This window comes from Phalacrocorax aristotelis, chromosome 7, assembly GCF_949628215.1.
Source record: "Phalacrocorax aristotelis chromosome 7, bGulAri2.1, whole genome shotgun sequence".
NCBI classification, from domain to species: Eukaryota; Metazoa; Chordata; class Aves; order Suliformes; family Phalacrocoracidae; genus Phalacrocorax; species Phalacrocorax aristotelis.
In genome coordinates this window covers 35,238,644-35,261,081 of record NC_134282.1, presented here as the reverse complement: position 1 = coordinate 35,261,081, position 22,438 = coordinate 35,238,644, and the positions used below count along the sequence as shown (strand labels likewise).

Below are 22,438 nucleotides of genomic sequence, written 5' to 3'. Positions count from 1 at the left end.
GAAAGTTAGTACTAACTACTTTGGAGTAGATAATAACTGAAAACTTGGAGATTACTAAAGTTTGTTTTTTAAATGGTGTAGGATAAAAACACTGGGTAATGTAGACTGTATGATGTAAAAAAAATCTTAAGCTCTGAAAGTGGCACAAATAAGTAATTAGCTGCTTTTTCTTATCTTTCTCCTTTGAGTATATTCCCCTGTTTTCAATTGCATTAAGAGTTCATTCATTTAAGAGTACCTTTCTAAGCTGGTGGAAAAATATTCCTTGTATATGAATCTGACATGCATTTAATGAAAGTGATAGCAAATTGCTCAATTTTCTTAATGTTCCAGATAACACATCACCTTTTTAGAAAAGCTTGCTTAACAGCGAAATCAGTCTCAAAGCTGTAGGATTGCACCGTTCTGTGTCTTAAGGAAAAATGGTGAGGAGGTACTGTATACAAAAGTATATGTATGTGAAACACATTCATTTGTTATTTTGGCAGGTGAAGTTCTTAGCCATCATCCATTCTGGTAGGAGTTAATCTTTATAGGACTGATCTAAGTGGTAGAGAAATAATGATTTCCCAAAGCAGCAGACCATATTAGCACCTGCAGTGGAAGTCTGTGTTTCTCCCATATTGCCCCCACAGTGCTTTTACCACGGGGGTTCCTCTAGAAGCATGCAAGTGCAGTAGTCTTTTTATTTTCTATTCTTGCCTGACCCGGAGGCTTATTCTGTCAATGTGCTTTTCTGTAAGGATGGAAATGTAACAAGGATTTGAAAAACTTGATTTCCAAATGTTTTTTCCTTATTAAAACCCAGTTCTGGCACCTCACTTAAAAGTGTGAATTTGCTTTCATGCTATTGCTGTAAATATGCACCCTGGTGAGATACAGCTGGCAGAAAACCAATTCAATTTAAAGCAACGCATTTAAAACTGAAGTAGCTGCTACATGGAGTCCTCCTGCACGTCTGTGGCTTTGCTACCTTTTCTCATATTTTTAAAAGGCTTTTCTCTATGCTGTTTATTTTGTAAAGATATAAAAAAGGATGTGGAACAATGAAATGCTGTGACCCTGCTACTGCATGGTCACAGATAACAATAGTGACCATGCATAGTCCTGCTTAAGATTCACTATATTTCCCTCCCATTTCCAAATTGAAACTAACCCTATAGGGCAGAGCTGGCTCCAAAGAGAATTTGAAGAAAACACCAGAATTTACTGAACCCTACATTTCACAGAGTAAAGAAGTTGAAAAGAATATCGGAAGAATTTGTAGGAAAATCACAGACAGATATGATTAGTTTTCTTAGTTTGTGGCACCTTTAAATTGTATCAGTTTAATATAAACATAATATTCAGATAGCATTAAAACATTAGATTCCTACAGTACCATTCTTTTAAGTTGCAGGCTAAGGGAAGTGATTTTTCTTTATATACTTCTGATAAAGTTCAAAAATATCAATTATTTCTTTTTGTCCCACAAGTGAAACAATTAGCCTGGGGGATATGGGAAGAACTTAAAAACTGTTCCAGTGTGTTGGCTTGTACACCTGATGGCTTTGTGAAGTGAATGTTTCTAATTCTCCCATCATCTTCCTACACGTGCACGCAGTCCTATCCTAATACTCTCATCTGCTACAGCATTACATGGTGTCTAGAGATCACAAAGAGTCAGTCATGAAGAGCTACTCCAAAACAAGCAGTGATATGAATAAATGACCTCCTCTTTTCTATTGCTGTCAGTGCCCAAGGCCAGGAAATGAAATGTTTTAATCTATTCTGAAACCAGAGTGTTGATGTGCTGCTATTGGGCTGTGGCAAGCAGCAGTAAACAGCCTTCTAGATATAACAGTCATGACTGTCATGCACTTAATTAGTGCTGTATGCACTCTAGCTGGCCTTGCATACTATTTACATTCCACTTTTGATACACATTTTGAATTGGGAGACCATGGTGCAGATACTTTTTTCCAGGTTACTAGTGTGTTTATTGGGAAGAGCTAAGGTCTGTGCCAAAAAAAATATCAAGTTACAGATCCTGCAAGGTACTGAGGGCTTTTAATTCTTGCTTCAGGAAGTGTACCACCGGTAATGTTTCATTTAGAGTCCCACATAGGTAGTCAGCTTTCTGTTTGTCTTTCCAGTGTGTCGCTTATGCTTTCTGCTCCTGTCTTGCTTTTCATTGCCACTGTGAGTCTGTTTCATATTTAGCATGGTGACCCACCTACTCTTCATGTCGGATGTAGTTAATGTCACAGCATCACAGCATCCACAGGAAGGAATGACATTTGAGAACTGGCTGCACAGACTGGTTCCCTCAGCCGGATCATTCAATATGGCTGGTCAAATACTTCACCTATTTTTTTGCCTAGCTTTTTCCAAGGTTGGAAAATGTGTACCAGCTGACCTGGCTATGTGAGTCATTTCAGGTGTGTGAGAAAATGGCTTAAGCCAGTAATACATTGCATATATTCATGGGGTTTCTTCCTACCCAAAGTGAGTAGTGGTGTGGCATATTATATATAGTCAGTGTCATACCATTCACTGCCTGTGAGTATGGTACAACCAAGCCTTTAGAACTCTCAGATAAAACAGAATTTGAAAGCTTTAGCCAGCAGCAAACTGTCACAGTCATCAGACTAAAAAACATGGGAAGTGCATTAGAGATTGTTGTGAAAGTATATTCTGTCTAATCACAGCTGCACGCAGTGTCTTTCTGAAGCAAAAAATAAATCATCAGAATGAAGGTCTGATTTAAGAGCAGAAAGTCAGGAGGAGCTTATATGCTATTTACCTTAAAAGGGATAGGAACCTTGGGTTTTGTGTCTCTAATTGTTCTAATGAGTTCATGTAAATGTTTCATTATTAGGTCCATGATGCTCAGCCCATTTCCCAAAGGCAAATATTTTTTTCTGGAGCTGGGATATCTCAAAATCATAAGCAGCAAGGTGTTGCTCTTTTGTAGAGAGGTTTGCTGGTGTCACCTGAGAAGACCAGCAAACCCCTCACATGAATAACAGTGGACAGAGATAACTGTGGCTGGTGTCACAATCTGTCCTTGTGCGCCTTGCCAGGAGGGCACCATTCCCTTGTGACTGAACCGAAGTGCTGAACACTATCCAGCTCTTTGCTTCCTCTATTGATCAATGCTCCTACCTTTCAGTTTCTTGCTTTGCAGGTACAGCTTCCATATCTGGCACCTGGAAGCAGAGGTATCTGGTATCCCATAGACTGATTGCCTAAGCATTATGCCACCTGTGCCACACCTGTGCTACACCTATGACATGGTCTACTGAAATCCATAATGTATCAAGTCCTTAACAGACAGTGAGTTCAGATTCCTGGACCACAACAAGCTCCTGAATACAGTTTAGTTGCCTTGATATTTACTAATCTTTCCCTATTGTTTTTGATCATAGACAGCCTTCCCTGTAATCTTGCTTCTGATAGCAGAACATCTCTTTTTTCAGGAAAGCAGCCTCCAGTACTAAACTCTCCCCCTCTCTAAGTAGGCTAGTCTAAGTCTTTTCATTACTGCTACTCTGGCAGTAGATCATGGAATTTCAGAAACAAAACAAAACAAAACAAAACATTAGAGAGAGTCCATTCAAAGTCAGCGGTGTTATGGGCAGAACCCCTATTGATCCAGAAAGGAAGATGCATTCAGCTTACCAGCTTTCTGTCATAGCTCATTAAGCAAAATCAAAATTAATCAATATGCTACAATTTCCACATTTCCACTTGTGACAATCTGAAGTTAAGTCTCTGCTGTATGGGGTCCATTTCTCTTTAGAAATTTTGCTTAGGCTTTTAGCCTGCATTTTAGCAGAACTTCAATAGCCTGGATCCCAGATATATACGTTGATTTGTTTGTGCCAAGAAAATATCATTCACAATTATTTCTGAATGAAAAAATGTAGACAGAATTACATCTACAGCATGTGGCATAATGAGGACTTTAATCTTGGGAGGGCCTTTTTAATGCAATATTAAAAAACAGTGCATAGTTGAAAAATATTAGTGTCGTCTGTGCTCACAGGCTCTTTTATGATTTAGGCTGTTTACATGGAACTATTGAATTTTTCTTTTGGGTGTAGACTTAGTATTGCTTTTAAAATGTGTACATAATGACATTTCTCCTTTTATAAACTATCTGCCCAGACTTAAACACCCCAAATAATAGAACAAACAATGCCATTCTTTTTTCTTTTTTTTTTTTTTTCCTCTTATGTATGGGTTGGAAAGCCATAGCCATCTAACAGTCTGGTGGCAGAAACTGAGTTCAGCTGAGGAGAGTGCTCTTTATTCAGTGGCCCAAGGCAATTAATGGTAAAAAGGAAGAGTTTTTGCTCTAAAATCTGTGGTTTGGGATTGCTGTTTAGATTTCTGAAACGGAAAGACTGATAAAATTAACTGATACTACGTTAAAATAAAAATTTAAATATCCCTGCAGAGTCACTGTGGCCCCTTTTTCTTTCACCTGTGTTCTGAAAAGTAGAAAGAATACATCAGCACAACCAAGTTTAAAGTTTAGCAATTCCCCTTTAACTTCCCACTGTATGTCGGCTTTTTTGAAAACACCCTCCTGAAATTCAGTTGTAGCATTTCACCTAGCCTTACTTTGAGAGTTGGTATCTTGAAATTACTTGACATAATATCCTGTTCTTCTCCCATGTTTTTTCTTTTAACATTATTGATGGAAGATGGTCATAGGAAACTGCTCAAGGCTGAATGCATCTGGGATACAGATGGAAGAGCTACATGTGGGTGCAGTGACATGAAGCGTGCTCTGCACTAGGTGGTGCTGATGGGAGAAACTACAGCCTCCTTAGTACTCCAGTAAACTGACTACCATTATCGTTAAAATATGAGGCGTTCAAAGATATTTTGAGATGTACAGAATGGATTTATTAGATTCTTAGATTTTCAATGGGCTCTTCTGAGGAAGGGGCTCTTGAGAAAAATTCTGTATAAAGTGATTTATTTGTACTAATGGGTTGCATGAATGTAAAAAATGTGTCTGCTGTTCCTAAGGGAGAGAAGTCCCTAGTAGTATGCCCTGTATCTCGGTCAGAATTTCTGCTTTTCCAGGACATATTATACAAAGATCCCTCAACATGTTCAACCAGCCAGAACGTCAGACTTTTTATGTCTTACCTAAAGAAATGGGAAAGAATTTTCAAAAACAGGCACTTCACTCATAAGCACTTCTGAAAATTGAAGCCTAAATACAGCATCTTCTTTTGAGAATTTTGTTCATAATTTTCAAATTTGATTGCTTTCAGCTATTCATCTAAGTGTATACAGAGGCATATACTTTAAAATATTGTGATTCATAGAGGTGCTGAGTACCGTCTCCTTTTACTGACATCAGTGGCAGTTCAAACTATTATTAATTCTGATGACTGAGTTTCTTTTCTTTACATACCACATCCTATAGTCTGCTACGAATTTCAGCATCCAAGTTTGAAAATTGTTGCTGTAATCACTTAGGTCCCTAGAGATGACCCCTCAAATCTTAAATGACAAGGAAGTGGCTTGAGTTATCTTGATGCTTTCCAGATAACATTTAGACAAAGAATGTCTGCATTATTCCTTTTCAGTCTGAAATCTGCAGATCTAGTACTAGGGAGGAAGCCTGGAAAACAATGACCTCCTTGTCAGAGACTCTGGTTTCAGTTGGGAACGGTCACTTGGCCTGTTTAGTTAATAAGCCCCAGAAACCTTCTGAATTAGAAAGAGCAAAGGCTGTTAGTTTAGAAGGTCAGAGGGTTAACAATGGAAAGAGCAGTTGTACTTAAGGTCATTTTCTGAGCAAAGTTTAGCAGGACAAAACAAAGATGGGAGAAGGATTTATAGGAGTTAGAACAGCTATGGCTTACGTATATCTAGACCTCATCTTCTGACAGCGTGAACTGTCATATCTTCACTGGACCAGTAGAATGAGAGTTGTTTATATTGGTAAGGATTAACTCCAAACCCTTAGACTTATTATTGCTTTGAAATAGGCTGATGAAAAACCTTTCAAAAACATTTGGAATTTTAAATTGAATTAACAGACAAGATTCCTATTTCCTGGTTCTAATTTATGTGGAATGCTAAATACTCTGTTTTGTTAGGAAAGGGAAAATGAATTTTCTTCATCATCTTTTTTTCTGCCAGATGTAGTAGAAGGCTTTTGAATTTAGCATATACACAAAGGTGAGGGCACCAGAGTAAAACCTAGGATTGTGCAAATAGCGTGGCCTCTATAGCTTCAGGACATGGCTCTGTTGGGAGTTCAGTCCAGATCTAAATGAGGACATATTCCTTTGTATTCACTCATTCTTCTGGACATTTGGTAAAAATGACATAGTCCTCTATCCCTGGAGACAAAGATCCTTTAAGAGTCTCCAATATCTAAGGTGATACATGCATCAGCTTGGTCCATCTGCCTGAGTAAGTAAATCTTAATAGACCTGTGTTGTCTTTGGAGAGGAGCTGACACAGTTTGATTACTTTTATATTGACAGCTACAGCTTTATTAATGCCTTTTGTTCAAGCAAATGAGAATTGCAGGGTTCCTGAAAGCCTCTATGAAAACCACTGGTTCCTAATGTCATGATAACCCCTTCATGAAAAAGAAACAACTTCTCTGCATTAGTGATTAAGAGGAGTGTTTCCAATTTAACAACAAAACTTCAGCAATGTCACAACCTGAAGTATCAAACCACAGCTGTGTAACACAGAGATGCGTCCCAACCTCTGGAGCCCAGGAAGCCCCCTGCCCCAGATCCTCTGCTCTCCTAGCCTAGTCCTTGCCTTAGGTTTCCTGTGAGCAAGTGCAAGTGACTTTACTGCTTGAAGAGCTGTTCATTTTCTTGTCTGAAGCAAAGGTATTGGGCTGAAGGGAAGCATCCCCAAAATTAGTTGAATCAGTCTGAATAGGCTATTTCATTCAGCTTCCTTCAGTAAAGGACAAGCTGGAGAAAGAGAAAAGGAGGCTAGAATCTTATCTGCTAGTTTGTTAAAAATCTATTGGGATTCTCCAGGATCATCTTCATTCAGAAAGCCATCCTTGATTCACAGGTCCACAAAAAACCTGTTAAAAGATGTGTAAGGACCTTCACAGAGGATGACTTTTGGCCCCAGTCCATTCTCAACTGTCATGGATTCTGAAATTCAATAAAGGGATCAAGAGCAGTCCTGCTGAGAAGGATTTGGAGCACTGGTGGATGAAAAGCTGGACATGAGCCAACAATGTGAGCTTACAGCCCAGAAGGCCAACCATATCCTGGGCTACATCAAAAGGAGTGTGGCCAGCAGGTCAAGGGAGGTGATTCTGCCCCTCGACTCCACTCTGGTGAGACCCCACCTGGAGTACTGCATCCAGCTCTGGAGACCTCAGCACAAGAAGGACATGGAACTGTTGGAGCGGGTCCAGAGGAGGGCTGCAAAATGATCTGAGGGGTAGAACACCTCTCCTATGAAGAAAGGCTGAGAGAGTTGGGGTTGTTCAGCCTGGAGAAGAGAAGGTTGCGGGGAGACCTTATTGTGGCATTTCAGTACTTAAGGGGGGACCATCCTTTGATGGGGGCAATCTCTTTAGCAAGGCCTGTTGTGAGAGGAAAAGGGGCAATGGTTTTAAACTAAAGGAGGGTAGATTTAGTCTGGATATAAGGAAGACATTTTTTACAATGAGGGTGGTGAAACACTGGAACAGGTTGCCCAGAGAGGTTGTGGAGGCCCATCCCTGGAAACATTCAAGGTCAGTTTGGACGGGGCTCTGAGCAACCTGATCTAGTTGAAGATGTCCCTGCTCACTGCAAGGGGGTTAGACTAGATGGCCTTTAAAGGTCCCTTCCAGCCCTAACCATGCTATGATTCTATGCTATGCTATGATTTCTTTTTCTTTCTGAAGAACCTTATTTTACCCAATAAAACATAAAGTGCTGTTTAATTGTGTGAATAGATTTTTCTCCTGTTCATACCAGACTGTATTTTAAACTTGGCAGATTGTTAATATTCCTTCAAAACTGTTACTTTCTGCCATGTTGCTTTTTCAGAACCAAAGGGGCTTGGGATGGCTAACTCCCTTTCAGCTGCCAAGCCACCTGCAGAATCTGACTTTTGGGAAACAGGAACTGTTCAAGGCAGCTGGCAATAGCTGGACAGTTGGGACAGAAGGTAATGTCACTTTTGTTCCTAACACTCTCAGTCAGTCCTCAAATTCTGTGCATGTAGGTTAAGAGGTCCAGCTACTAAAAACCTATACCTAATGTTGGTTATTCAGTATGACCCTTCTGCACAACTATTTAGCAGTTTGTAAGTGCTTTTCCAAAGCAGTGATCTAAACTAATTTATATTACAGACAGGATATTAGTCTGAGACTGAGTGATCTTGATTTTCCTCTCCACTGATATTTGTGGGTTTATTCTGGTACCAGCCCAGGAAAACATGTCCATGAGCACCTCTGAAACAGAGTTCAGGATTATGTTACTAGTATTGCTACTACGCATTGCTGGATCACGATCAAATTGCTCAGCAGTCTGCAGAATTAATGCCCAAGTGAAAAGACAGTTGAACTCCCTTTGTTTTCAGAGTAGCAAATTTTACTTTGGTTAAGAAAACAGTTCTCAATTTTATTGTATTCTTATAGCAGTTCAGAAAGAAGTAGAACATGCGGCCAACTTAAAGCCTGACTGTGGAAGAGAGCATGGATCAATTAGTTCCCCTTCAAAGGGAATATAACAGGGAAGGAATTAAGAGGATAATATTTATTTTTCTTAATGAACATAAAACTGGAAAACACTTTACTGTCCACCGCTAGCAATGCAATAATTCACTTACTTAGGTCTCCAAAACCAAAAGGATAACTTGGGACTGGAAATCCCTCTAGCATTTTAGTTTGAAAATAGTGGGTATCCTTTCAACTTAATGAGAGTGCAGTAGAAGATACAAGGTGACATGCAGAAATGATGTTTACTCTGCATATATTCATATTACTTTTCACCTATTGCCATGCTAGAGGCCCATTGTAAATGAATTTGGCAGATAAATTTATGACGGCAATTTGCCTTCCAGTTGTATAATTTATTCATGTCAGAAATATGTATTATGTTCTCCCATAAACCAATGTCTTTTTTTCTAGAGTACCACCTTAGTAAATAAAATTTATTGTTTATGCTAAGCCTTGTGTGACTTCACAGTGGCCAGTCAATAACCTCAAGGGGATAGTTTTGGTCACATTACTGGTCACTTATTTGGATGGATGATGGAGTCTCCTGGTCCCATCTGTACATATATTACTTTCTTTTGTCTTAGGGGCACTGCTGGAAAGATTAATTAGGTCCATCTGCAGGGAAGGGTCAGCCTTAGGGGATTCAGGTAAATAAAATAAATGCCAAAGGGAAAAAGTGCTGAGGGGGATGTTTTGAAAGTCAAACTGTTTTCCATAACGTTAATGGGGAAATTACATACAGAGGGAGATTGAAAAAAAAGTAAAACTGCCTTTTAGTCTGGGTTATTTCAGCATGACCTGGTAAACATCTGTTGCTGCTCTGCTAGGATCTCTGAAGGGGATTAAAGTCCATGGGCAATATGCTCAGCTAATATAAGTTAGTACAGCTTTCTGATCTCAGTGGAGCAAGCCTCACTTTATAACAGCAGAGATTTGAGTCATATCTGCCAGAGTGATATTATTTCTGGCCTTCATCTGAGTGATCCATGACATGCAGTAAACTGATCCTAATTCACATTCTGTCCCCTGTTAATTTTTTTACTATAACAGTGCTTTCTTCTTTATGGCTCTTACACCCCACCTCTGTTTTCCTTTCCTTTAAGCTTCTTTCCATATTTTCTTATTTTTCTTCACTTTGCTATGAAAAGTTCAGCATGCAAATGAATCTAACAGCATTGACCTGATATGATCACAGCTTGTAAAATAGAAACTCAGCTCTTACTGACTTTTATATCCTTATTATTATATGCATAAGTAATTGCTGTAACTAGTACATAAGCCATGCGAAATTTATTTCCATTTAAGTTACATCTCACTCTGTTGCCTTATCAGTCTAAGTATTTGTATTCCACAATGCAATGGGATTACAATCCACAATATTTTCATAAAACACAACATGGAAAAATAAAATGACCATTTTTCTCACTGAGCTTTAGCTGTCTTAAGGGACTGGAATATAAGAGTTGTTTTGCTTTTAAACTTTAGTTGGAGTGAAGTTAGGTTCCTTATGAGTTTGGAATTCAACTCCTGCTGACTTTTAAATTAATTAGTAAAGCCAGAGACTCATGAAGACGTGTTTTTGAGATAGAGGGGGGAAACATACATGATTTAAAAGGGAAGGGAAGAAGCACAGAGGAAGGATACAAAGAAAAATGTAACTGAAAGGGCAAGGGGGGATGGCTGTTAGTCATCAATTCAACTACTGTGTATACATGAAGAACTACTTGTGAGAGGGAAGACATTGGCTCTGGAGATGCACATGCCTGTCTCCAGCCTGTGGCCCCTCAGTCTCAGAGAGGGACAATTCCTTCTGTGGTTGAACTTTGAGGTTCTAATTCTAAAGAGTTGGTGAGTCCACAGTATGCAGTGCTTGAAGGAAACTGCCTCTATGTATAACTAAGGTGTGAATATGTACACATTGCCAGACAGAGCCAGTTAGACACCCTAGAGAGAAGATTATAATGTAAATAAAAATGTAATTTGATATCTATGTATTTAGGATTATTAGTTAAAAGTGCTGCCATTGCAGAACAGAGCCTTTATCACACGAAGGCACTTGCTCCTTCTAGCTTGCTGCACTTCCTAGATGAAAGGTATTCTGAAGGCTCGCTCCTGGTCATCATGAAATAGGTCAATGGCCACAGTCCATCACCTAGAAAACAAGTCCTACAGCTTAGGAACACTCTCAGAGCTCACATCTACTGGAACGGTTCTTGTTTGTATCAGTGGGAAAGCAAATGAAAGAATAGTTGTGGAACTTAAACGGTCCTTTAAAGAATAAAGTCTCCTCCCTTAAAACCTTCTGGGCCAATTTATTTTCTCAGGTAGAGATAGATGGTTCTTCTATGGTTTGTGCTGCACACACTTATTATCATAGGTAGCTAAGGACTTTGTCCTGCAAAGAGTGAGCCATATCACTTCCACTGGGCTCCACGTAGACATATTCTGCAGGATTCTGGAAGGAAGCCTGGATCATGGTATTATGTTTTCAATTGTGCAATTGAGAAGTTAAAACTGAGGGACTGAGTGGGGTTTTTCTTCACTGTTTCATAGCAATACACAGGCTTGGTATGGATTTGTTGGGCCTGCAGCCTTTTATTTGTAAGACTTGAACCTACCTGCAATCGGGAAATTATTTGTGTGTCTGGTTTTTCTTTTCTGAAGTGGTTTGTTTGTTTGTCTGTTTTGGTTTTTTTTTTTTAGGTGATTGAAAATCAATAAACAAAGTATTTCAGATAGGGATTAATTCTTTTGTTATTTACTAAAAACTGAAAAATGCTTCATTCTCTGTTTTGGGTTTTTTTTGGTTTTGTGTGGGGTTTTTTTGTTGGTTTGGGGGTTTGGTTTTTCTTTGCGAAATGCTGTTATTGAAAACAGATATTCCTCACTGAAATTTTCATTTCCTTGAAAAAACCCACATTTTCCATCAAAACATTTCAGTTAAAGAACTATGCTGGGTCTCCAGGGTGTCTTTTTGAAAAGACAGGGGAAAAAATCAGTAGAAAAAGGGTGACTACCAACAGACAAATACTTGGTTCTGCCCTGTAGTTCTTACTCCAGTAAAATTCTTCCTGGGATAAGAAATGAGAGCAAATTTCAGCATATAGGAACTGGAGAACCCTGCCTAACATATGGCTAAAGTAACTCCCAGATCTATACGATTTCCAGGAGTGAACACATTTTATACATACCTCAAGTAACAGACTTGTTCATTTTACAGAGTGAGTCTAACAAAGGGAAGAATGGTTGTGAATGTACCATGAAGCTGGCTCAGCAAAGGTTTTCCTATAATTAAAATACATCTGGCTCTATTCTGAGCAGGAAATCACAAACCTCTGAATGTGCTTATACACAACAACAGCAGAAAAACTCCGTATGCCTTAACCCATCAAATTCTGTTCCCCTTAATCATGTGGATAAATCACTGCAATAAGAAACTTCAGCCTAGAATCTTTGACCTGAACCTGAGGGATTCAAAGCAAAGATGATGGAAACAGTCATGCAAAGTCCGAAAGCAGTGCTCAAATCTTTAGTACACTGGTGTTAATTTAAATAAGTGTGAAATAGCTTGATGTGCTTCTCCATAAAAGCTTGTGACAGCCATGAGTGCTGTTCTTTATGATGCTGTAGGAATACCTTCTGATTCCTCAGCTATATCCTGCCAAAAGCACCAGAGAGCAATGAGGGAGTGCGGGCTGTGACTGGGGAACAGTACTGACATTGTGTATGTCTTTGTCCTTCACCCTTCTCCGAGGGGCAGACTTGGATCGGGGGGCAGTGACAGCTTCCTTACAACAGCCTCCTACCCCGGGAAGGGCTGTGGTCCCTGGCACCTCTTTGGCTTGGTGGTCATCTAGATGCGGAGCCTGGGGGCAGGTTGTTGGTGTGTAGGCCCGCCGAGCTGGGAGGCCTGTGTGCGCTGAGAGCTCGGGGGCAAGGGTGCAGTGTATTACTGTGCCTCGGCCCTGCCGTGGTGGGGATCAATCCAGCGTCAGCCCGGAGAGGCTGCTCTTATTTGGATTGCCCTCTCCCTTCCTTGCCTGCCTCTGGGGCCTTTCATCAAGTCCTCAACGACCACCCCAGCGGTGGGACAAGTGACAACCGGGCTCTTCTTCCTGGGCAGCCCCAGGAGGCAGCTGGCCGGCTGCAAGGCAGGCGGGCAGGGAGTGATGGATGGAGGACTGGAAGGCCGGCCAGCCGGATGGGTGGCGGGGCCATGGCTGGGAGGGGGCCGGCTGTGTGGCTGCCTCGGGGGAAGGGGTGGGGGGCCGGGTGGGTGTGCCCCGCTCTCCCAGCCACCGCCGCGGCCCGCCCCCCTCACAAGGTGCCTGAGACGGGGAGAGAGCAGCCGCCCCGCGTCCCCGCCGCCGTCCGCAGCGCCCGCCCCGCCATGCCCAACTTCGCCGGCACTTGGAAGATGAGGAGCAGCGAGAATTTCGACGAACTCCTCAAGGCGCTGGGTGAGGCGCAGGGGAGGCTGGCGCCGGGCAGGGGGCAGCCCGGGGCTGTGTCCCGCGGGAGGGGGACGCGGGGGGGGATGCAGCCGGAGCCGCGCTCCGGTTCCCGGTGCCTCCAGAGCCGGTCATCCGGGAGCGCTCTGTGCGGGGGAAAGCTGCGAGCCCTGCCCGGGGAAGGGCGACCGCAGGCACGGCACGGGCAGAGCCTCACCTGCGAGCGCCTGTGGTCCTTCCAAGGCGATTCGGGCTGCCGCTGCTCCGCTGGCTCCTGCCCCGATCTGCCGTCGGCATCCTTGCAGGACCCGGCATTTGCCGTCTGTGCAGAGCTCGCCCGAGAGCCGCGGCTCCGCGCCGTGTCGAGCCTCGCCGTAGGTCTGCGCGGTGCTGGGCGAGCTCAGCCCCGGGCACGGCTGGCAACTTCAAACTCTGCTTCCTTCCCGCTTCGCCCAGGTGTCAATGCCATGCTCAGGAAGGTGGCAGTGGCTGCCGCCTCCAAACCCCACGTGGAGATCCGCCAGGACGGGGACCAGTTCTACATCAAAACTTCCACCACTGTCCGCACCACTGAGATCAACTTCAAAATCGGGGAGAGCTTTGAGGAGGAGACGGTGGATGGACGAAAGTGCAGGGTAGGAGGAGAGCTGGGGCGTGCGTTTGTGTGTGTTACCACGTTCTTTTTAGATGGGACAAACACATGAGTTGCCAGTGTTCCCGAACAGTGGCATTGCTGCCCTCCACCCTCCTCTTCCCAGAGGCACTCTTTGGGGGTTTTTGGTGGTTGCTGCTCCTCTTGTCCTTCCTCCGACACTCTCCCTCTTGCAGGGTAGAACTGAAATTTGAAGGCAACAGAGCATGGCAGGTCCCAAAGGCAGAGTTCAAGTACCTGCTTGCCAGCTGCTTGGCCCACAGGGTTTTGTCCAGCTCTTTTTGCTTCCCTCTCCCCTGGAGACCTCAGCTGCAGTGAAAGTTCCTCCAAACCTCTGTCCTGGATGGGAACATGGGGAACTGTGGAGCAAGAGAGACCTCAAGAGTCAGGATTTAGTGCACAGAGGTGACATAACTTTTGTCCTAAACTGAATGAGCTGAGTTCACAAGCAGGACTGCAGACTGTTGGTAGTTTGGGGCTGACATCCTCTTTCATTCCCTTGTGAGTGCATGTCTCCAGTTTGCTGATCAGATAAGTCTTTAACAGTGTAAGACAGACTTTCAGCTAGTGTTATACCAGCCATAATTACACCATCTGCTTGTGCAGAAGTGCATTAGAGGGCGTTCACTGGAGTGTTTTGGGCTTGATTCTGTGTGTGAGCCCCTGCTCCTCTACCTTTGTAACCACTGCTATGGCCATGGAGGGGGCTTTAAGTCAGCAGAATCTGACACCAGCTTCTCGCTGGTGTAGATACATGGGATCCAGGGTACTGGAGAACTGGGCTGTGGTCATAGCTGTCTTTTGAAAAAAGTTATGGAAGGCATGGGTTAGTTATCCTTTCCTCAGGCATTTGACTCTCACACTTAGTAGTATATATAAAACACTTACAAAAGAAGTATGAATAAAGAGTATCAGAATGTAGTCCCAAATGAGAATACAGTTTTTAAAGTATCCTAGGATGGTGAAATAATCTACTTTCCAAAATATGTTGTCTACTAATTCTTGGGCCAGCTTCTGAGACCATTTGCACCACTAAAAATTCAGAACTTACTATCTCCAGTGCAACTGCTATGAATTTAAATTTATGAAAAAGGTAGGCAGGTTCTGGAAGTCAGTGAACATTTAGAACATCCACTTGATCTCTAGGATGAGTCATCGTATATTTAACAGTTTGTTCAGGGAACATTGCTGGCTTTGTTAATTTATCTTATTTATCAGAAGTAGTGTTTTACTGTCGTCATGCATAATGCATATACAATAAATGTGACTCGCTTTCTAGAGAAGGATTTATTGCTGCAGATGGAAAAATAATAATTATGACTGTAAGCTATGTAAGTCAGAAAAATCTGAAAGAAATGTGTTTGTGAAGTAGTACATTTCTTCCATGTGTTGTGAAATTATTTATAGTCCACTCTCAGGAATGAGTTGCACTGTTGTGTGTATATAACCAAGATGTGGCCAGAGAGCAGAAACTGACAGATAATAAAATAATACTTCAGAATGTAATTTGCAATATCTGGCAAAATTGCTGACTGGTGATAGATTTTGATACACTTTATGGGGTGGAGGGTTTTGTTCTTCCAACTAACTTGATCCATTGTTCATGCAGACAAAGAGCGAGTCATATGTAGTTGTACTGCAAGGCATAGCTTTCTAGAACTGCTATGGCTTGTTGGCTTAAAAAACCTATTGTTTTGAAAAAAATATTTATAAAGCAAACAGCTGATTTTAAATCAAAGTAATGTTTTTTTCCCTTGGAAAGTCTGGGAAGTGTTAACTTGAATTTATGCATACATATGCACACACACACACACACATATATATATATAATCGCAGACTAATGAATGTCTCCCACATGCTAGTTATAAAGCGATTACTTGCACATTCATTACAGGGCATCCTTCTGCACAGCTGTTCTGTTGCTCTGTAGAATAATAGTTCAGTGCTAGAATGAAAAGCAACAGAGTCAGGGATTGCCTGTTTGTGAAAGCTAAACAAAATCCTGTGGGTTTTTTTTTATTTTTCGGTGGTTTCATAGTCATTATTGAAATGCTTTGAAAAATGCCCAAGGGTATTTCAATGTCCAGACCCATAACCTTAAAAAAGTAATATTGCAAACACTAGAATTCTAAGAAAGTTTCTTTAATTTAGTTGTGATTTATTCTAGTTTGTTAGTGCAGTAAGTGTTTAATATACAGTTAACTTGGCACAGTGCCATATAGCATGAAAGGTAGTAAGTGACAAATACTGCATTTTTTATGACTACAACATGATAAATATGATTCTTTACACTTTTACACTAAGGGGACTCTGTAGTGATAAATAACATGTCAGGTCAAACCACACATGTACAAAGATGCTTGAGAATGTAGACACTACATTATCACATTATCTAAATTATACTTTTCAGCATCAAGCATTTTTTGATAACTGGGTGGCTTTTTAATTTGGAAACAAAATCAGATTTACACCGAGAAGACACATTTACAATTACTTTGTTATTATTATATACCTATTTCCAAAATGCCCCCTCATGCCTTAATTTTTATTTCACCACTTTCCACTACTGTCTTTTTCCCTTTGCCTTTATCTATGCATTGTTGCTCCTTTACTGCAGCAATTATTCTCACTGCTGCTCATTGTTGTCTCTGCCTCATGCTGCTGGGGATTATAATTAATGTTATTCCTAATGGTTTTCTTGCCTGCAGAGTTTGGCCACTTGGGAGAATGAAAACAAGATCTATTGCAAACAAACTCTTATTGAGGGAGATGGCCCCAAAACATACTGGACTCGAGAATTAGCTAATGACGAGCTGATTTTGGTAAGAACCTTGAACCCACCCAATACATGCACCGTATTAACAGGTTTTTGTTACCATGTAGTATTACTTACTATTTTTTCCTTTCTTAAATCCATCTGGGAAACTACCATTTTCATAATCCTCTACAGTACAATTCATACATTGCTTTTTTTCCTTTCTTTTTAAATGTTTTTTTAAGAACAAATTAAGATATATGCAGGTTCTTGCATTTTATTGCTATAACTTTTGCCATACTTTTACTGTGAAATAATCACAAGTGGGCCACTTCTGCTCTGTAAATTCACACTACCACCAAAGAATTTGCTTGTTTTATTGCAGGTTTTCTCTGGTGAAAGTGAGATGAAGGTATTCGACCTCATTTCTGGAGAACCTTCTTTTTTAGGCACGTGCATAATTGCTTCTTATGCACAATCACACGGTGTATAGCAGGAAGGATGTGGCATGTTGTTAGTGTTCTCTAATCTCATTCTGTTTATGAAGAACATAGAATTCCTCCCCCACTCTGCCACCTTCATCTCTGAGTCCGGTTCATGGGTTTCTCAGAAATACACAGATTTCCACAATTGCTGTCAGCCAACATTCCCCAATTCCTATGTGACCTTCCATAGGGCAGCAGGGTTGCTGTAGGCATTCTGAGCAACACCTCTGCAATTGCCTCACCACTTATGCCATGAATCATATGCACTTTATTTATTTATATTGTACTTATTTCTGTTAGAGTTGAGTTCTGTTCACTGAATCTTTCCTCAGTAATCCCTTTACATTAATGAAACAATATGCAGAACTTGATAAAGACACAGTTTCTATGAGTTACAAGTATCACAGTTCAGCTTGAGTTCAGAATCATTTTATTGCACGTTCTTACTAGTGAATTCTGGATAAATAGGTGATTAGACTGTTACGCCTCATCAGTTTGGGCATGGAAGACAGGCTGCTGGAGTGACGGGTAAGAAAACATCAAAGCAGGGAGGTTTTAGTATCACACCAACTAAACCTCTGTACTTTAAAAAACAGCCTCCCCAATGTTCCTCTAAAGAAGTGGGAGCTCTGTTTTTAAGATTACATCTGAAACAAAACCAGGACCCAAACCTATCCAAGTATAAACAAAAAGCTTTTAAGGTGTTAATATTATTCCAGACATCTTGGAACTGTTCGCCCACCCCTTATGAGGAGGTGTATGCTGTTAGTTAAATCACACTGGTTTCTATTGAATGAATACTCCAATTCTGGATAATTTCTTTCGACTCAACCACTGGAATTCTTTATATTAACAAAAATCTTTGGGAGGCAAACTACTTTGATGTCTGCTTCACATCTTTATATATAATGCAGGGGACAAAGTATATTCTCAGCTGTAATTTTTCCAGCCTTCTAACAATACATTTCTGAAGTTCATTATTTAAGCAACAAACTAGTGAAGCAGCTGTTAAACAAAATGAACTGCTCCAAGCAAAGCAAGAAAGCCAGTCATAATACAGTTGCCTCCAGCAATCAGCAATGTAAACTTACCCTGCTGGGGAAGAAGAGGTTGGTTAAGAAACCAGAGTGATTCAAAGATTATAAAGCTAGCTAACCTTTTTACTTGCATAATACAGTCTGTTGAGCTTTTTGGATTTAGTTATTTTTCAAATTAGGATATAAATTCGAAAAACTTTCTTCTTACTAAAATACTTCCATTTATAGGAACTCAATCACAACTTTTGATAAGTTATTTTACTGGTTAATTTCCTTGCCATTAAAATATACCTGTTATTTCTAGTCTCTATATGTCTAGATTCAACTTCCAGTCATTATATATCATGTATAAAAGAACCTAAATAATATGCCTAGAGTTTGTTATTGCAAATACTCCTCCTAACAACACTGGTCAAGCACCTCTTGGAAGAACCTTTTCATTGTTAAGCTAAATCATTGAAAGACCTCAAGCCCTTCAATATAAAGCAAGCTTTCCTTGAATCACTCTTTCAGTGCTTCTGTAGCCCACTCCGATTTACCAGTTTCCTTTCTAAACTATGAACACCAGAACTGCACATGCTGCTTTGCTAGCAATCACACTAGCACCTGATGTAGTGGTGACTTCATCTCCCTACTCTTATCTGAAATTATTCTGATTTATATGCAAAGACTTTGTTAACTCTTCTTTGGGAACTCATGCTTGGCTGACCATGATCTCAAGTAATTTTCCTCATTTCTGATTCCCCAGACTGATCCCCTTCCCCTCTCCTTCAAGTTGGGACTATGTTCATTGGTTGTAATGTATGATTTTACTGTGCCCATTATGAAATCATACTATTGGCTTCCAAGTGATCCAGATCATTCTCTCTGTGTTTTACTGTTTAATATGATATGCAGTTCCATTCTCCTACCTCTTTGCTGGAGCATAATGGCCTCTTTCACTTTATTAAATATTAGGACATTACTTGGTCCTCAGGACAAAGATTTTCAAGCCTGTCATGACATTTGATGGGACTGAATGTACAAATCTATTAAATAAATGGTCAACATGTTCAAAATCTTCTGACACCCTAAAGCTCAGCAATGAGGTGTTTCTAAGAGTAATGGTGGTGAGTGTGAGGTCTCTGGTCTTTTGGAGAAGTTAAGATGGCCAAAATTAACCCTTCTGGGAGGCAGCAAAGGGTTCTACTGTTTGAAGGAAGACAGAGGAGAGTAAGGGAAGCTGTATTTTCTTGTCTGTGGCCCCTAAGTTTAGAACTCCAGAATATTCCCTCCAGACCATTATTTGGGCTCTAAAAACTAAACTACCTGAAGGGATTGGCTGAGGTGTGTTCCTCAACTATAACAGGGAACAAAGTAGGAATAGGAGCTCTTAATGAAAAGACCTTGTGATCCCTTTTGATCTTTTGCCTCTCAACTGTGTTTGGGTTTTTCACGACTCCAGTGAAGAAGGACTCAATTTAGATTATTTTATTTTATGCTTGGAAATTTTCCTTGGATCTGAGTCTGCAAACCCCCACTTACATCTTGCATCTTCAAAACTAAGATCACAGTGAGGAGATCTTTGTCGTCTGTCTTTCTTATTCCATCCTCCCAGCTTTGTTAAGGTTCTTTAGGACCTGAAATTCATTCTCATTCAGGCTTGCTGTCTATATCACTTCAAGCATTTAACAGTTGCCACCTTCACACTTCTCAAACCTCCCTACTTACTAAGAAATATTTTCTGTTCCTTTATTCTTTCTGACGTGCTTTGGTAAGGCTTCCCTATTTCTATTCTGGCAGAGAGCCTTAAATAAGCAGAAGGAAACCACATTCTTGTGAACTTCTAGATGTCTGCAGCTGGGAAATTGTCTTTTTATGGGGCACAGCCTGTGATGTAGCAGTTTAGGAACTCTGTAAGGCTGATAGTTATTCACACAGTCTTTGCTCCTGTTCCTCTATCCAAAGAAATCTTTCTAGATGTCTTGAGTCTCCTTCTTAGCTATTACATGCATTTGCAGAAGAAATCAAGAAAACTCTCACTCCATTTGGAAAAAGTTGCAAGGAGGAATCTAAACTGTGTTAGAATGAGGCATGAATGGCAAAAAGGCTTGGGGCAACAGGCAGGGGCTAAGGAATGAGTTTTACTCTGCTAATACTGGCTGCATAAATGTTGGAGCTTTGCCACATAATTTTGATCTAATATGCTGCATTGCTTAGGGGGTCCATTAGATTATGACATTTTCCTAGTGAAAGGACATATTTTTCTCCCCAACACAGCATGTCAAATAAAATTAATTTATTATCATGTAATAATAATAATAAAAAATCAGTGTTGAATTGTCATGACTACCACAGAGCTAAAATAGAAACCATATTACTGTATAGTTATCAATCTTTCTTGCATCCTGGCAGAAGAATTCCTTATGTTCTTCAAAGATATTCCCTTGGAGCAATATGATTGTCTTCTATGTCACATCATATCCTCTGGTACACAGATGCTGGGGACAAACTATTTAACTAGCAAGGGTTTTCTTTACCTTCAGGTACCAGTTGTTTGTCTTTAGTTCTCCTTAGCTTCTTGCAGTATGGAGAATGAGATTAATCTTATTAGTAGCATAAATAATATTTGACTCATACAATGGCAGATGTAGGTCTAAAGTCCTGTTAGAAAAAGAGTCCATTCAGCTGAGTAAGGGAAGAAGGATCAAGCTCTGCTTTATAAAAAAGGTGCTGTGAATGTGTTAGAACTCCTTTATTCTAATCTCATGTGATGCACTTGCTGGGATTTCAGTGCTGCATTTTTAGAAGTACTGAACAATGTAGGTAAAAAAATTACATTAAATATGCAAGGAAGGGAGGTCAAAAGGATAGATCCCCATCAAAGTCCACATTTGTTTGTCTTGACTATATCTTTGGATTATATTGTATTGTACTTTAAGACTGTAATGCATGCAGAGAGTCAGAATATCTGTATTTAGAACTCCACATTCATAAACTGTGGTTGGATTAGCACTTGAGCAATCAAGATCAGAATATAACACAAAAATATGTATTTCCTTTACTTGTCTGAAAAGTAAGATCTGGGAATAAGTCTATTCTAATATGCTTTTTCTTCCCTTTCTTCTATACTCTGTAATGTTTTTGCTGTTGCTGTGTGTATTTGTCAGGGACATTAATGAGCTATCAATCACTTGTGTAAGTCAGAAGAACAAAAGGTCTGCTCTTACCAAGTTAAAGGATGCCGCTTCCAAATGTTAGCTATTCAAATGAGAAACATTTATATTCAAACTTTATCTGCATTGCTGCTTTCATAGCTGCTCATTCCTCTATAGATCTTAGTTTAATCTGTAACATGCAGACATTTTAAAGTGGATGATTACTAAAGAGGGGCTTTAAAAACAGCCTCAGACCACATTTTACACAGTTCACGTATCACACAGGGGTTCTCAGAATCAATTATAGCAAGGGTCAAAGATCAGAACATTAGGGGGGTTTCAAGCATGGTTTCTATTCTCCATTCCCTCTCCAGAAAAATCATGCCGTAGTTGATTAAAACTAGTGAACTGTGGAGCCTAGATGAGTGAGTGAACATTTTTTAAATTATATTGCTGTCTTCTGAAATTAAACAGAGTAGGTGAGAAGGGTCAGTGCAGATTTGGAAAGATACTTTGCAGCCAAATGCTGAGATTCATGATGTGCCTAAGCCTTGTATTGAAAAACATTAAACTACCTAAGTGTTTAACTTTTCTATAGTTTTTGGAGAGTGATTTTCAATAAAAGAAATAAAATAAAAAGGGGGGTCTACGCATACTGAGGTCAGTGGGCATTTTGCTGCTGACCTCATAAAAGCAGCCTTGATAAAATTTCAGAAGCCTATAATAATGCTTACATATGTGTTCCATGGACCTAATGCTTTAATTTACTATTTGCCACGAGCAGATTTACAAGGGGGCTTAGGGACCTCTGCTTACTAATACAGCCTGGTCTGGGTGACATCCCAAACATACAAGCAGAGAAAGAAGCCAAATCCATTTGCATCTTGGACGCATCTGATCCTACATACAGCCTCTTATAGTATCAGTTGTAGCTTAGATGTTTGCTGAGTACTGGCTTTCAAGACTACTGCTGAGAGATACCATTGTATCATCTTCTTACCTCTGTAATTCATTTGCTGCATGACTCTGAGGAAAACTACAATATAGCAGTTCTCAAACACAAATACCAACATTTAGGTACCTTGATAAATGACCTGATTTTGCATGGTCCTGTCAATTGATATCCTGCAGAAAGTGAGGTTGTATGTTGGGTGATTTGTCATTAATGTCCAAGTTTGAAAGCGGGGGCTGTACCTTCTGTGATTACAGCC

General features: G+C 40.4%; 1 protein-coding gene across 1 annotated transcript in view; it reads left to right on the top strand.

Annotated features, from left to right (window-relative positions):
- Positions 1 to 13,020: 13,020 nt before the first annotated feature.
- Positions 13,021 to 22,438, top strand: part of CRABP1 (cellular retinoic acid binding protein 1) — a 13,813-nt gene continuing 4,395 nt past the window's right edge. Inside the window, exons 1-3 of the mRNA XM_075099986.1 lie at positions 13,021 to 13,170; positions 13,618 to 13,796; positions 16,522 to 16,635. Of these exons, the coding sequence (XP_074956087.1) occupies positions 13,101 to 13,170; positions 13,618 to 13,796; positions 16,522 to 16,635 (363 nt within the window). The 5' untranslated portion in view covers positions 13,021 to 13,100. The remainder of the gene's footprint in view (positions 13,171 to 13,617; positions 13,797 to 16,521; positions 16,636 to 22,438) is intronic.